General features: G+C 36.6%; 1 protein-coding gene across 2 annotated transcripts in view; it reads right to left on the bottom strand.

Annotated features, from left to right (window-relative positions):
- Window positions 1-17,473, bottom strand: part of ARB2A (ARB2 cotranscriptional regulator A) — a 237,664-nt gene that overhangs the window by 60,249 nt on the left and 159,942 nt on the right. For both annotated transcript variants that reach the window (XM_068175708.1, XM_068175709.1), the window contains exons 8-9: window positions 9,868-9,984; window positions 6,669-6,753 (exon numbers count right to left, since the gene is read on the bottom strand). In XM_068175708.1, coding sequence (XP_068031809.1) covers window positions 6,669-6,753; window positions 9,868-9,984 — 202 coding nt within the window. The remainder of the gene's footprint in view (window positions 1-6,668; window positions 6,754-9,867; window positions 9,985-17,473) is intronic.

The following is a 17,473-nucleotide window of genomic DNA, read 5'->3' as shown; positions in this document are numbered from 1 at the left end:
TGTCCTTTCCAAAGCACTGTAGAGCTAAGCTACTCTAAGGAAAACATAGGAGCTCATATCCAGCTAGGTTTACACATGAAAATGTGTAAAATGAAAAGCTATCTGCAACATCTTAGACTGAGCAGGAGTATAAATGCAGAGCTCCTCTGAAGAATCAGGAATGGGGAAAATGCTACTTACTTCCATGCTAAGAAGATGTAAGTTAAAGCAGGACTTAGCACAGCAACCGCCAGAGCTGTGGCTAAGATAGTCTGTTGCTTCAAAGTTACCATAATAATTTCCTGTCCCCAACAAGGTACAGCAGCAGAAATGGAAGTGCAAGACCAGTTTTAGCAGCAAATGAGAATGTTAACATGGGTGATGAAGCAAGCTTCACACTGCAGATTCCTGCACTCCTCCACTTGTGTATTAATCTTGCAAATACCTTAAATTAACATGGAACAAGACACGGGAACCTGCCATCCTGACAAAAAAGCTTCAGCATTTTATCTTTTATCCTGAAGTCCAAAGTTTTTATTGACAGAACTACATGCACATGAAGATGTAAAATGCAAACAGCTTTACAGTAAACACGGCTTAATGAATGACTAGTGAATGCAGAAATAACATTTTTAACAGAATGGAAAAATTGCTTAATTGCTTTAATTTGACAAGTGCATGGTTTTGTTCCTATTTCTTGTACTGCTGGGCACCTATTCCTGGTCATGAAACACTAATATCAGAAAACAATCCAGAACAGTCCTCATTAAATTGACTAGAGCTAACTAAAAAAAAGAGAAGCATTGGTATACTGGGCTACAAGCTGCTAAGAGTATGAGCTAGGTATTGTCTCAGCACTTCATATAGTTTATGGTTCCTTCTGCCTTGTTTTTATAAGCAAGATACATAGATGTGTAAGAGTGGAACTGTAGTGTGGTGCAAATACAGCTGAGGAAAAAAAGCAGGAAGAAATAAGTTGATCCTTCCCTACAGCTGTCACAAGCCTCACTAATGCAATTACCTCTGCACACAGACCCTGTGGTGTTGAGAGTCTATCTGACCTCACTGGAGGGCCTCCTGTTTGAACTCCAGGATCTCCTCAGCATGGGGTGCATCTGCAGATAGACAGGCTTTTCTGTGGAAATACACAACTGAACTCTTAAAACAGCAGGCAGGAGTCACCTGTTAGGCAAAGCCAACAGAAACTACCACTGCCATTATCCAGTGGGTAATTCATTGTTTCCTGGATATCAACACAAACTTTGCAACAAGAGCTCTACCTCATCAGTCAGTGCACTTGTGTGTGGCACCACAGGCTGCACACCTGCTCTGTCAGTGAAGGGCTGTGGGAAATGCAAGCACAGAGAGTGCCAAGGCCTCAAATATACAAGCTCAGAGATAGAGATGGATACAGTGTTTGACCTAAGACCTTGGAGAAGGCTTGAAGCTTTAGAATAGAAAAGTGAAACAGACACAAAGTAAGAATAAAGATTTGTAGCTTGAGCAGAAATATATTTAAAGCAAGTAGAAATATGCCTTGTGTAAGCAAATAAGTATGTTAAGCAAGATAGTAGAAAATCTTTAAGTCTAGCAATAAAACTTGTTATAGAATTGGTAAAAAATAGAAGATACAGCAATAAGTTTCTGTAGAGTTATATGATTGGATAAAAAGAGAGGCAAAATTGTGTAGAACAGCAATTAGGAATTGGTTTATGAAGATGCTAGCAAGCTTTTTGGAAGTAGCTGATTGGATAAGAAATTTATAGAAGACATTGTAACTAAAGTTATAACAGCTTCTGATGTACAGCTTCTGAAGTGATAGCTTTGGATGTAACGACCTTATGGTCTCACCCTTCCATGAGACTGATTTTGCAATAAACCATTTTTTAATCGTCTCATCAGTCAACCTCGTCTACTCTATCCAGAACAAAGGGCTATTAACGGTATTTTCTAAATTCAAAGCAAAAAACAAAAACAAAACACACAAAAAAGTTATGCCTGGCTTACCTAAATGTAATTAAATGTTTAGTATATAATACAGAGTTCAATCTTGATTTTTGGTACCAGAAAATACTATCTGAAGACTCAAGAGCACCATCAGCACACATCATACCTGTCTCCCAAAATTAAGTTTGTTTTTCTTCTACCAGCCTGAGGCTACTTTATTCATCTGTATGAATTAATTCTTGCACTTTTTTTTCTTATAAATAGACATATATTCAAGTCTAGGCTCTTCTGTGAATAGAACTTTTCTTGATTACCATCAGTGTCTAATTCCATTGTTTGTCTTTTAAGTTATAATTTCCTTATTTCAAAATATTTTAAATACATGGGCTGCAACTGTTAACAGAATAATTAGTGATTTTGGGGGCAACTAGGAAGACTTTAAAAAGATTTGATTAAGCAATTCATTTTACTAGTGTTACAACATCTTTACTTGATTATTTTAAATGAGCATTGGTGCATATCCACTTTGGCAAAATACTAACAAGTTTAGTCATCTCTCCTAAATAACAAGTTTTCACTGGCAGAAACACATGGGCTAAGGAATACAAACAGGATTCAGGAAGACAAATGCCATGTTTACCCAGCAAAATTTACCACAATACGTTTCCTGGGGTGAAGTTTAAGCCACTATCCTGAAACCAAAGCTATTTAATTCCTGAACAGCATCCATTGTTCTGTGGATCTCTCCTGTCACCACTCAGCTATTCCTGCCCAGTAGTTGCTCCAATAAGATGGCTTCCCAAGGGCTTCTGAACTCCCTGCTCCAGAACTAGGAGAAATATTGTAAGGTCTCAGAGACACAGCATGAACTACAACTACAGTTAGCAGTAATGCAGTGCAACCTGTCATTAAAGCATCTATTCCATTTTCTCTGTCAAATTCCAAGCTGAACTCCAGCCTCCTAACCAGAAATACTCCCAACCCTACTCCTTTTTATGCAACGACCTTTAATGTACAGAAGTCTTTGAAGTCTTCATCTCTCTCAACCCTACATTTTCTTATGTCTTAGATGGGAGATGGATCCATCTCCTCTAAAAGAGAATAGATGTATTTTGATTTGATTCCATAAGGAAGGTAGGCTAAGACTGAGACAGAAAATTACCTTAAGTCTAACAGATGTCCTTAATTACAGCTGAAAGTAAAGTGGGTAAAAGATAAGAATTTTAAAAGTTCCAAACCCCCATCAAGGGAATTTGCGCTAACTTCCAAAAAACCCCATACAACTTTGTTTTGAACACTTGCTGGGATGGATCATCCATAACTTCTTTAGGCAACTCTCCCAGTGCCTGACCACTCTCAAAGCAAAGAGTTTCCTTCCTGTCTTTGCTCACCTAAACCTGCCCTCTGTCAGTTTGAAGCCTATTCACTCCATGCCCTTGTAAAAAGCTTTTCACCAGCTCTCTTGTAGCACCTTTAGATACTGGAAGGTGCTCCAAGGTGCTCCAGAGCATTCTCTTCTCCTGGCTGAACAATTCTTTTACTCTATTTTCATGGGAGAGGTGATCCACCTCTCTGAGCATCTTTGTGGCTCCTCTGGGCTTGCTCCAGTGGGACTACACCTATATTATGCTGAGCTCCCAAGAGCTGGATGCAGACGTCCAGATGAGGTCTCACCAAAGCAGAGCAGAGGCACAGAACCAACCACCTTTACCTGCTGGTCATGCTTTTGATGCACCCCAGCATATGGTTGTCTTTCTGCGCTGGAAATAGACACTGTCAGGCCATGTTTAGTTTTTTTGTCAACCAACAACTGCGTATCATTCTTATCAGAGCTGCTGTCAATTGACTGCCTGCACAGTCTGTACATGTGCCTGGGATTGCCCTGACCCATGTGCAGGATCTTGCACTTGGACTTGTGGAATTTTATGGGGTCCACTTCTCTTCTGCAGGCCCACTTTTCAAAATCCCTCTGGCTGATATCCCTTCCTACCAGTATTCCAGCTGGTGTCATTGACGAACTTGCTGAGGGTGCACTCAAACTCATTGTCCATGTCACCAACAAGATGCCAAAATGCCAGACGATATTAAACTATGACACCACCATGCAACCAAATACTTCAGACATGGATGAAAGACCCTGAAGGTGAGACCTACAAAGTACCTTTTGCCACAAGAACAGACAATGGATTTATTTTGGCTTGCTTTTTCTGTACTGTTCTCATGCTCTCAACATTTAATTATTAAAGTGTATTCATTCATTTTTGTAATCAAGTAAGAAATGAATCAATTATGGAAAACATTTTAATTCCTCAATAATTCCTTAATCAAAAGCTTTAACAACTCTATCTGGAAATACAAATAATTTTTCCAGTTTGATGATAATTTATTTTGTCTTTAGTGATTTTAAGGGAAAAGCAAGCAAGAGACTGTGAGATAATCTGCAGTAGGAACTGCTCACCAACTTGGATTGCCTGTAAAACCTAATATACTGAATGGCTGAATATCAGACACTTTTTAGGAAAAGCTGGCTCAAGAGATGTGACCATGAGACAGTTATTCCTGATTTGTTTTCAGTGTAAACAGAGATAAAAGACAGGCTTCCAAACATAGAAGTGAATATTTCTACAGCAAAGGGTTTATTTTAAAAGATCTGTCATTGTTCTGATTGCTGTCATTGTCATTCATTGAAATACCAAGGGCAGTGCTGCCAGGATTTGAGTGTGGGCTCACTCTTTCAGTACCACAATTCTCAAAAGAGTGAAATAAAATCTCTCACATTAAACAATAATGCCCCTACATCTAGTAATAATTAATAAATTTATTACATATTACCATAATGCAGGTTTATATCATTGCTTATATCAAGACACTGTAGGAATTATCGACTCGGTTCTCTGTACATGTCTTACAGTTGTTTATATAAGAGACAATTACAAGAAATAAAAGAAAAAACATGTGAGCAAGTTGATAATTCAGTAGCAGTCACATGAAGTTACACTATTTTAAACTATATTTATATTACAAACAACTAGCCTGGAAATAGTTTCCTTACATTAAGTCATTATCAAAAATCTCTGTTGAGAACATCTAAGACATTAGTGATCTATTTATCTCAATGTATGCACTGAATACAAATACCCAACTTTTACTGGCTGAAATCCTACCCCATTTAAATTAATTCTTCTACCACTTCAGTGCAGCTTGGGAATTCATTAAGTGGTGCAGAAACATTAAGGCCACTGTGACCCGTCTTCAACAGAAATGTAAAATCAAGACTTATTATTTACAGCTATAATGAAGCATCATTGCTTTTCAAGTAACACCTAGGATTTATTTTATAGAATACCTATTAGCTTATTTGTATTCGGGGAATACAAAGAAAGAGAAGAGATGCTGTCATGGATTATTTTCAGTGTTGGCCAGTGTACAGTAAATATTGACCAGTTGCTAACCAAGTCCTTATTTACCTGACTAAAATGACCACTATAACATGCAGTCTTTCACAAGAGCAACAGAGATGTCAGAGATTGGAAGTGAATATTGTTTTAAAGAATTCCACGCCTGAACAATATTTTTCTTTTAAACTGCAATTTAATCTCCCCTAAAATAACAAAACGTTGCTAAATGAATGTTGAATCTATGAAAATTTTAGTAATGTATCATTTTCCAAAGCATGAAAGAACAATGTCAGCTCTATTGCATGCATCCGTACAGAGCTGCGGATCTGCACAGAGAGATCTCAAACCATAGCAGAGATGTAATCAAAATCTCTGGTTGCTGTGAGTTCTCAAACAAAGTAGTGCTAAATTTTCCAAACCTTAAAAATATCCTGTAGTAAACTCAGTTTCATCTGCAAGGTTAGATCTCACTAACAACCTCACAAATGCAGACAGATATGAAACTAACTTGTCAAACAAACTACTGCATCCCAAAAAGCAAGGTCAAATATTGTTTCAGCTTTTAAATTAATATTGTATAGGCTGTGTCTTCCTTTGAACTTGGTTTTATATTCTACAGAAACACGCTACCTATGGCTGTTAGGAAACTTGATAATCAAGCATGAAAGCTCAGTAACTGCTTTATATATTTTAGATTACTTTCCCACAGAGATTGGACATTTTCCTTTAACATTGATGACTAAATCTACTTTCTGGAATTATCACACATTTAACTAAAGTCTCTGTATAATTTCATGTGCTCATTGCAATTTATGATTCAATAATGAAAAAGCAAAGCTGAGTATATCCAAAACAACAGAAAACTCATATCAACATTCTTGGATGCTGCAAATCATTTGCTATGTAAACTAGACTTTTGTTGATCAGCATTCAGGAAAGTGGCTCATTTGTTTTAACTGTAACTTTCATTAATGTACTTCTTTAAAACTTTGTTGCCAGCATAGAGTTGGATATTTATTCAAGGACGTATGATAAATTTCCCAGTTCTTGTTATCACTATTATTTTTCTCAGACTCCTACATATAATGTCATCACTTACTTAAACAGAAAGGAAGACTAGAAAAATTCAAGCAACAAGTAGACAACTTAAATCCCATGCAAGTAAAAAAAAAAAAAAAAAAAAAAAAAGAGTGGCCTGCATAAAATATCAGAAGCCATATGCTTTCAGCTACATCTGGCAGTAGAAAGGTTAAAATGCAGTCAGAACCAAATGCATTTTTAAATTAACAAGCTGCTTCTGGGTATAAACATGGACACTGGCTTACTGCAAACAAATGGGTGTACCTGCAGAGACACGGGGACAGTCTGGCAGCATGGACTCCACCGATGTGTCCAGGGGCTCGGAGCTGGACACCCAGTTACAGCAGTTCTGTAAGACCAGGCAGGCAATTCTTGGCATAAGTCAAAAAACTCAGAGCAAAAATAAATGCAGATATTATAAGTGAGGACAATGATCACATCAAAATACTCAAATGAATTTACATAGCAGTCACAATAACAGCTGGACAGTACACTGCACTAACTTATGTTTACTGAGGATGAAATGCTGTAATTTCATACTAAGTAGGTAAGGACATAATTCAGCAGATTTGTAATGTGCTGAAGTATCATGTTTTTTAAGTGCTTATTTGAGTGCCAATGGACTTGAGTAGGTGCTTGGACCAACCAGTGCCTGAACTACCCACTACAAGCTTTAAGATTTTCTGAGTTTGTGTTGATATAAACACTGAGCTTGCTCATTTGCTAACATCAGAATTTTTTAGGGTATTTTGATGGCGTACACTATGGAAGGAACATTCATGAAAATATGACAACATACTATATATATATATAGTGTATATATATAAATATACACTAAACAGAAACCATCAAGATTGAATATTAATATTCAAATAATTGGAAATACAGCTGAGACGAATGTGAGTAAACATTAAAAAAAGGCAAATACTGGTCTCTGGGGAATTATATTCACAAAGCCTTTACATTTACCTTTCATTCCTGAATATCCGAGAAGGATGAATTCACCATGAATTTTCTAAATGTTTTCTTCCGAATGCTATCTAATCAGAGTAGTTCATAAACTGAAGTATTAAATTATATGCTTTCAATAAACTATGATGAAACTACACCAAATCTACTGAACTGAAGATTTTATTATAAAGCAACTACATTTTTAATAAGATTACCAGCTGTACAACAAGATCCATGTAGCTTGCTCTACTAAAAATCTGAGTTTTTCCTTTCTGAAAACCTGATTAACTTCATTAAGTGGAAAAGGTAAAAACATGTGCAACCTTTTGGAAAGACCCAATCGATTTTCAGACAGATTTCTAAAAAAATACCATCAGTTAATGATAGTGAAAATGGACAAATTCTCTTCTGGTAAACAGCATGTATTGTGTATTTGTAGATGCTTGCTGCCCTAGCTGTGCACCATGGAGTCCGTCCTCACTGTGGAAAGATCCTTGACTGGTAGATAAAGTATCTTATTGTATTTCCTTAATTCATTCTGTCTGGAAGAAGATGTCAGCTGTGTTGCAGTGAGGAGAGAATTTCAAAGACTTCAGTCCCCACCAATAAAAGGCGAGGAATGGCTTTTGAATAGATTTGTCAAGGCAACCCTACTGTTCTGGGACCAGGGAGAGCAGGGACAACATAAAGGAAGGGTTGCTGTATGAGATTAGAAAGTGAAGTTCACAAAGCATGGCAGATTTTTGTAAGAAACAGTAGATCAATGAAACTATTGAACTCAATGGAAAAAGAGAAAAACAAACACACTATCCAGTGATATGACATATTTAGTAAAAAACTGTTAAAATAGAAGTATTTCACGAAGGTTTAAAGATTTAAAGTAGTAAAGCATTATAATTTTATGATTTGCATGTGTAATTTTAATTAACAGCTGAATGTGAAATTGCAAATGTAAGGTGGTAGAAGTTACAAAAGAAGTAAAATTTTTATGAAGTATTACAATAATTTGAAATAAGTAAAATTAATATTAACTACTGATAGAACAGTACATCAGAGAGCTGGAGATAATACAGAAGATTAGCACACAATTAACTATCTTTTATATACAATGTTACAGTTGCCTGTAAGAAATAAGTATTCTCGAAAGCAGTGTCAAGATATGTAAATGGATGATTTGTTTTATCATTCATCATGGCTCCTAATAAATTCAAAAATCATGACATCTATAGGTACTAAAAATACACACCAGTGATACAGGAGAGATAGCTCAAATTAAGAATTACTTTATTTTAACAATTCATTCTTTCAATGACAGCAATTAGCCCTACAGACAGGCAGCGATTAGGTGTATATTTTAATTATTATTCATTTTACCACTAGCCTTAAACCTGATTAAAGTAAGAGATATCCAGGTGATATGTTAGACTTAATACCACTCAGCCACATTTCACATATGTAAAATTCTCCTTTCTTATAGGAGATTTTTAATGCTAATGTAAGTTATGACACTTCATCCACTTTTTAGGCCATTAATCATTTAACTTATTCTTTAACATCTACTTTCTGCAAATGAAATTAAAGGTAATGCACTTTTCTTATTCAGACTAAATGCTTAAAGAAAAATGGAGTTGTCAGATTCAAATTACAGGATTTAAAATTTCAGTTTTACTACATAACACATATTTTAAGGTTTTGATTTCCCATAAAGAAAATGGGGATTTCTCTGACAGAGCCTGTAGGGGTTACCATTCTTTATATTTTTAACACTTAAGTCAGAGCTGTCAGGCTGCATCCCAGGTGATCCTCTATTCCCATCAGTCATGGCCTATAAAACTTTAAGTTAAAGACAGGAATAGGCACTGTATACATGAAGTTTCACTAAATCCATGAGAAAAGGTCAAGTATAAAAGAAAATTCGGGATTTGACTAGTTTAAATTCACTCTGTGCACCTATTGTTTTAGTGCTCTGCCATGGGAATTCAGAAAACTGAGATGGGCCTGATCTGGTAAGGATGAGACTCATGAACAGTAGTTTAGTTGGTCTCAGTCTAAAATACAATTTTTGAAATCTCAGCAACCTCATACCTAAGTATAAGAGCTTCTAAGTCCTACAGGAGTAATTACATATCAAAAAGCTGCTGAGAGAAAGCCATTTGCGCAAATCATCAAACTGAGACATGAAGAGCTTAAAGAGGATTTTCCACCATTGCCAGATCAAATAAGCAGCATGGGGAGCACCCAGGACTTTGCTCCAGGTATCAGGCACTGCATGGCTGCCTTGGCATTTCTCTATTTTGCTGTGCATCAGGAAGAAACACTGGACTTGGTGCTTAGTATTTTGACTGCTAACTTGGCAGTTCAGAAATGGCATTAATCTTGGTTATTTTAGTGGCTGGTATGGATACATGATCTCCACTGTTTTGTATTATGCTGTCTCTCACACCAAGACATGTTTATTCAGCCATATACAGATGTACATACTCAAATTCTTTAAAAAAAAAAAAGGCCTTACCTCTCGCATCCACTCTCGAATAGTTTTCCCAACTTCTTGGTGCCACACATTGTGAACTGAGTCTGTCAATGCCACAGCAGTTACCCTATTCTTTACTTCTGCCTCTCGTTGAATCATCTGTGAAAAAAGATTGTATTTAAATTAATTGCTTTTACTGAATAGAGTCTGCTTACTCAGAGAAAATTATCTTAAATTTAAAAAGAAACAGCAATACAGATTCACTGCTTGACTTCACTTGTTTTAAAGTTTATACAATTCCTAACAAGTACAGAAAACCCAAAAACACCTAATATTTTTGATAAAAAAATACTAACTTTTAACTGACTGAACTATTCAGTCCTATTATTTTCCATGTGGCTTGACAATTCTAGGATTAAAGGTATCATAGTGAAAAAATGGAAGATTCCCTGAGGACACCTTTTACAAGCTTCTCCAAGTTCCTATTTCAGTTCTTCAGGGAAGCTGGTACCTGTGGTTCACTGTAAGATTCTCATGACTATCATCTACTAATTTTCAGTAGATTGCTGTAGTTTTTCTGATGTACAATCTCACTTCAACTTGTATAGGTTTTTTCTTTTTCTGTCCAATTTAGCTATCTTGCACGCTCACCATGGTCCCAAAATTCTTCTCTCTTCTCCCTTATTCATATGCTTACTCAGCTAACACCAAAGCCTCTCAACACTTTTAGGACATTAAAGAGCCTCTGTTGTTGCAAATGACAGTATGACTAAATAATATCAGTTCTAAAACAAATTAAATTATTGCTGCAAATAACACAACTGAATGAACAAAGATGCTGTGGAGTTCAGCACTGCTATGCAAGATAAAAGGTACTAGGAAAGAATAGTTTGATATCAAAGACAGACAGAAAGGTTTTAATCTCCTGACATGAGTGATCCTAATTTTTAACACTGGATTAAAGAAAGCACAATAAATTTTATTTCCAAAACCAGCATTTCACAATTGGTATCATTATCACTGTGTATGCTGCAATAAAGTTAATGTTTTTTTAAGCTTCCCTTTGTATAAATGTAACACATACCACATTTCTAAAATCAGGTATTTATTCTTCATGCTCTAGTAACTGCTTATCAGAACACAGGCTGCACCTCTGAACCCGCTGTTCCATGTCTTTGCCATAAGAATGACTCCAAAAACCTACCAGAAAAAAATTTTGAAAGAGACAGTATCTAAAAACAAGACCTGTCAGCTACACACACCTAACTTGCTTTAAACCCTACTGTACATTGAATAAGTATTTTAAACACATCTTATGTACTAATATTCGTGTTCCAGTGCTGTGCATTCTAGCACTTATTTGGCTGCACTGTTTAATCACAAAACACTGTGATTAAACAGGCAAAGGTGCAAAAATATCACTGTCCTTGAAGCCCACATACCTACCAATTACTCAGAGTTATTACATGCTGCGTGAAGTTTGAAATCATCACCAGCTCAGAGTCTTCCAGCATGACTTCCTCCATGAATGGCTTGTATTCAGAAGCACTTCTAATGACCAGCAAAGATAAAAAATATGCTGTGCTTTGGAAAAGCAGTTTTTTTCTCAAGCTACTGTGTCCCATGTTTCTGTTTTGAAAACTAGCCACTCAGTTCATCTTAGAACATCACCTTTTTCTTCAAATCACAAGAAAATACAAAGGTGCAGTTCCCTTTTTCTTTTCCAGACCTAGCTCAGGTTTGCTATTCTCAATTTCCCTATGCACATGTAAGGACTGGCAGCCATTGATCACCATTTCTTTCTAATCTTTCTTCATACAGTACATACAGTCTTTGCTTTTCAGATAATGTATGATATATAGAAAATAATATGCAATACCCAACATGCTCCTGGTGCTTGCCATTCAGCTTTGTAGATGCCTGCAGAATCGTATTCTCTTCACAAAGATCAGCAAAGTGACTGAGGCTGACAATGTGATGGTTTTTGATAACTCAGCCACAGTGCTAGGGTTAGGATAAGGTCTCATGGATGCAGCAGCAAAGAGGGATCAAAGGGATTAACTGAGCTTCATGTACAGATTTCTTAACATCCAGCCCAGAAGAAAAAAGTTTTGGTAGGCATCCATGCCCTTCTGAGCCAACTTAGAAAGAAACAGACAAAAACAACACAACAAGTGTGGAAAGGATCCCGTATATAACCTTCACTTAAACAAGAAGTCTAATGTGTCCATGTTTCAGTGACACAGAAATGTCACAACAGAGCATGTCAAACTGAAGACACTTTTGCTTCTATCAGAGCAGCTCAAGTTTACAGCTACAATGGGACATTCACTGATAATAATAATCAAGGAGAACAGATCCAGGTTAAGCTCAAGCAGCAGACCCTCTTATCAGGGATGATAATTTACCCTTCAAGAAGATACAAGAAGTCTATGTACTTTAGGCACAGATGTTTCAATACTCAGAAATGCTTCAGATTCAATGGATTGATAGCTCACAGTTAGAACATATTCCTCTTTTCTAAAATCAGTTTTGAATTAAGATAAATTTTAAAAATTAAATAATTGAAATAAAATTGTAAAGGTAAAATAGATTAACTTTAAACAAAAATGTAGTACCCAGCTACCACTCACATTTAATGTGAATTGATTTGATTGATTTGATGTAACATGGAAATTGTTCTAGATTCCAAGGGAAGGATACTGTGGGATGCATGATTTACATTTCCCAGGACTTTTTTTATTCCATGGATCCTGCAGACTCTTTTGAGGTGGACATACTAAAACTGAAGATATTTAATAGACCACAGTCTACTAAAAATACTAAAATTTAGATATTTCTTTAGAATAATGATGATTTTTTTACGGAAGCAAAGGCCTAAGAATTTTTTCTAAGGTTCATTTATGGCTTTTAATCTTTTTACATCAGTAAACTCCACAGACAAAGTTTTCACAGCCTAGGAATTACTTAATTTCCTGGTCATTTAAAAACCTTAAATTATTCTTAGCTGATTAGATTTTGCAGGAGGACAGCCCTCTGTGAACCTCATCGCTGAATGGCTCATTCTCCCCTTACACTCCTTCTTTCAATAATTCATTTACAACCAGAAGTAGATAAAATGTCATTTCTCTACTATACATAAATAGGCTCTCACGTATTACTGCATCACGCATGATTCTGGGTCCTCCAGACTTTCCCAATATGCTTCTCTCTTAAGGCATATCCATTTTATCTTTCTTCTTGTGTTCCTTTTTCAGAGTCACAGTAAATTTTGATTTTGTAACTTATTAACCATATTCCAACACTATTTATTTCATTCCCTTAGAATGACAAGTTGTAGACCAGTTCTTCTTGCAACAAGTTAGAAAGCATTCAAGCATCCTTTTGAAAGTCCTCTTTGTCCCACTGGTTGAAAATTTGTTTCTTCACTTTGGAAGGGAAAGGGTCAATTATCTAGTTGCAGAAGTATTCAGCTCTAACAGCTACATAAGCAAGAACTTGAAAATCCCTAAAAATGCATTCCTTATGTTCATACATAATAATTACTCATTTGTTGCTCAATTTAATAAGTATTCTACTGATAATCTGTAAGCTTATATTACAGTTATAATCTTTTAATGTCAAAAGGTTGATACCTGTATTATCTGTAGTGTGTATAAATAAAACATAGCTTCATATATACAATACATATGCAGTATATTTAGCATTCATATATAGTCAGAACAGATGATAAAATATGCCTTTGGTATACATTTTATAGCATAATAGTCCTGTCAAATGAAAGCATCAATCTGTTAAAAGAGGACTCAAAGGTCTGATCTTGCCAACAAGACAACGTGAAAATCCATGTAAGTACCAATTAGACTTTAGGTAAATAGCTGTGTGAGTAAATCCTAGAGACACTGATCCCATACTCTTTATACCAATTCTAACATTTAAAATAGGTAAAAATCCAAACTTCTGAGAAAAGTCAAAGTAAGTTAAAATATTTATTTCTTTTTTACAGGCTTTTATTTTTGCAGGTTCATACAATCAAATTAAAAACCGTCACTTCATATTCAGGGAATATTTACTCTTCTGAGTTGTTTGTAATTAGGAATGAGGAAAATTGATTAAAAATGAATTAAAAACACATCCAAATTTTAATTTCTCTTGAAGTTTTGAAATAAACCATTCAGCTACTTTCTTTGTCTTCCATAGCAATTTCAGTTGTGTCATGGTGTTACATGGTATGCACTGGGCTTCAATGGGCATGTCGACAACAAGCATTTGACTTGGAGCAACATAATTTTGATGCAAGTCTTCCATTGTATCCAGTTGCATCATACTGATTTGAGACTCTTAAGACATTCTGGCATCTGCAAGCAGAATTCTTTCCAGAGGAAACAACTGGAAGCCCCTGTCCAAAAGTCCTCACTGGTTTCCAGACATGGAATGAATTTGCAGTAGAAATTCCGGTAGAGCAAAACAGCTTCAGCTGGACACTGAAATATTTGTAAATGCAGTGGTAGATAGGAAGAGAGAGGAAATCATGTGATAGGAATAGTGTGCAAGAGGGCAATTCTTCACTTCTGTTTGGAAAAGCACCTGGATTCTTTTTTGGTAACTTCATATGCTCTCCTTGTAACTTGCTTGTTACCAGTCTACAGTCAACATCCTCTTCAACCATCATCTCACTCAGTCTCATACAAACCAATTAACGTCTGTCTGCCTGGCAGCACTTGAGCCTTTCCTCAAGTTATGAAAAACTTCTCTTCACCAGGAAGTATGTAATTCTGTATTCTGTAGTACAAGTTTGTTGGTCTGGCATTCCTAAGACCTTTCACTGCTTCTTGAATAGAATTCCTGAATTTCTGAAATACTCTCAATTTTCTGCACATCTTAAAATGGAATTAGATCCCCAAGTCCTCATATTATTCATTAGGAATTAGAATTGCTGGGCAACTATGCTTGAACAGCACAAAGCAAAAATAATAAACAATCCAAAGTTCTGCCAGTTTTCATTTACAATTAGCAACTGCAATCATCTTCCCTAAATGAATTTGCAGATGTGATAAAATCCCTACTTGCAATACACAAAGCCCCTGATACACATCAGTTTTTAAACAGCAAAAGAAAATTCCTTCAAAGATACAGTCAGAGAATGACCATAGTACTTGCTGATATTTTGTGCAAACATCCACTGGGTGTTACATCTACAACTGTGATATTTTTCTACAGCAATAAATCACACTGCAACAATAGTAATAATGCATAAACATGCTTTAAAGCATCTGGAGTTTAGGACTTGCCAAAGTTCACAATGCAAACCAATTTCTCTTGCAGAACTTCTACTCAAAGTTACCACCTTACACTGGGGCTGTAAGTTCATAAAATCAATCATGAGTAAAAAAATACTTAAATAAAAAATAGCTCATGATTTAAAAAGTCATCTTCCTTTTGCACAGCTCATAGTAAAAAATCCCAACAATTAAAAAAAACCTGTACACAGAATTCTGCTGGTATATTTTTGAACAGTGCAAACAGAACTCATGTGTCTCTTGTAGAAAGCCTCAGGCTTCAGCTTTATTAAAACTTTAAACTTCATAATGTAATTCTCCTGTTCTCTTGACCATAGTGTGTTCTGATGGAGTTTACAAGAGAAAAGTTTTCGAGGACCTGCAATAATGAGGGAAACAACAACTAACTTCCCAAACACAGGCAGTTTAGGTGTGGCAGGGCTTATGGGTAGGATTGCTGGCTCACCTCTATTACAAACCTCCCAACAATTTTTTTAGCATGAATGAAGCGCAGCAGTTTAACAGAAAGCCCATTGCATAACACTAATTGGTATGGCACCATGGAGATAAAAGTCTTTGAATTGGTCTGCTACATCTTGCACACAGCAAGCTGGTGGCAGGGAGATCCTCCACTCTTTGCAGCACAAAATGGTGGCATTTAGTGAAGCTCCTTCCCATTAGAAATTCAACTAACACAAACAAAAATTAATCAATTTTTCACTGGACCTCAAGACATTTCAGCAATGAAGGTTGCTGAGATACTCACCTTTGCACTGCTGCAAGAACTGCAGTGATGATCAGAAAGGGAGGTTTGGAGCAGATGAGTCTACCTGGAGTCAGCCAGTTGGGTCTCCATCCTGACAGCTGGAGTCTGCTGTCCCAAGGTTGGTGACTCAAACTGGGGAGATCTCATTGACAATAAAAATCAAGTTTTGAAGGGCCAACAGCTTCTACTTACCTCCTATCCAGGTACAGAATGTGAAGCCTGATCAATGTAAGTGTTAATATTCCTATGTTGCTGATAGCAGCAGATAGCTGCAAGATTGCCTCTAACATACGAGACAAAAAACAGTCCGGTCTTATGAAAGTGGAGCTCCACAAGGGTCAGTTTAAGCTGCCAGAAAGTGTCCAAAACTACCACGTGCAGTATTTGGCACAACTAACACTGAGGAGCGTCTGATACTTAGGCAAGGTTGTTTAAAGATAGTTTGCGTATATGCGCTGCAAGTACATGAGCCCCAGGAAAATCATACTTGTAAAATCACACAGTTTACTAAACTATTTCATTTTGTACTCACAGTTAATTTGGATTTGGGTAGTGCAAGATGGTGTGAGCATGTGATCACACCAAACCTCCAGCACAGCACATCCTTTGCTGCTCTGGCTTTACCACTTGGCTTTACCATGTGTCTGTGTAAGCAGCATCCTTTTAATAAGGAGGCAGGAGGTTTTCTGGTAGGAGGCTGCATCAGCTCTCCAAATGACATGAACTCAGCCAGCAAGACCAGTCCTCTATTGGCAAACCCTGCCCTGGGGATTTTGTTAACAAAGTTAAAAATCTTGGCTGTGATGGTGAAGGATTTTTCCAGTCTTTGCCAGAAAAACCTTATTGGCTGCAAGTCATAGCTTTTTTCTTTTGGTTTATCTGTATTTCTGTAGCAGTGGACAGCTATTTGAGTGCCATGCCTAGTTAGAAATTAAATATTACAGTAAAAAAAAAAAAAAACTTTTAAAGAACTTAAATTGAATTAGAATATAAAATAAATAAAATCAAAAGCAAACCTGATCACAACACAATAAAGCCAAAATAACAGTTAAGTGCTAAGAGGAGCCATCTAGACCTATGACCAAAAGCTTGAAGTGCTGTATTATCAAGAAAGGTCAAGGTCTACATAGACTAGGAAACAGAGATGTCTCTACTTGAAATTGGGAGTGTCCTCAGCCTCTTACCCCAGACTTGCTATCCTGGGCTCAGCTTTCACAATGACTTTCACAGTCCTAGTCAGCTCTGGGCATGACCAAACTACAAGCTATAATTTTTAACATCTCCTTGTATAAGTGTAGGTTGGGTGCCAGATTTTCAGCCTGATCTTGCAGCCATTGCAGCATTCAAGAGCAGCAGTGCACAGCTGACACGCAGCATTTTAGCCCAGCTGACATTTTATCACAGGTGCTCCATCAAAGTGTGGTGCCAAATGCTGCCTTAGACCTATCAGTGAGCAAACCGTAGTAAGTTTTCAAACTCCATCAGTTTTCTTGCTATTGAGAGAAGTTGTAGGAAGCTTCTACCAGGGAGCTTACAAGAGAAAAGTCTTTGAGGACTTTTCAGTCTCAGGGAGGAGCACTGTCTCAGGATGCAGATGACGGAG

Source organism: Anomalospiza imberbis, chromosome Z (genome assembly GCF_031753505.1).
Source record: "Anomalospiza imberbis isolate Cuckoo-Finch-1a 21T00152 chromosome Z, ASM3175350v1, whole genome shotgun sequence".
Taxonomy (NCBI): domain Eukaryota; kingdom Metazoa; phylum Chordata; class Aves; order Passeriformes; family Viduidae; genus Anomalospiza; species Anomalospiza imberbis.
Note: the sequence above shows the minus strand (reverse complement) of the source record. Positions and strands in the feature narration are given on the sequence as shown.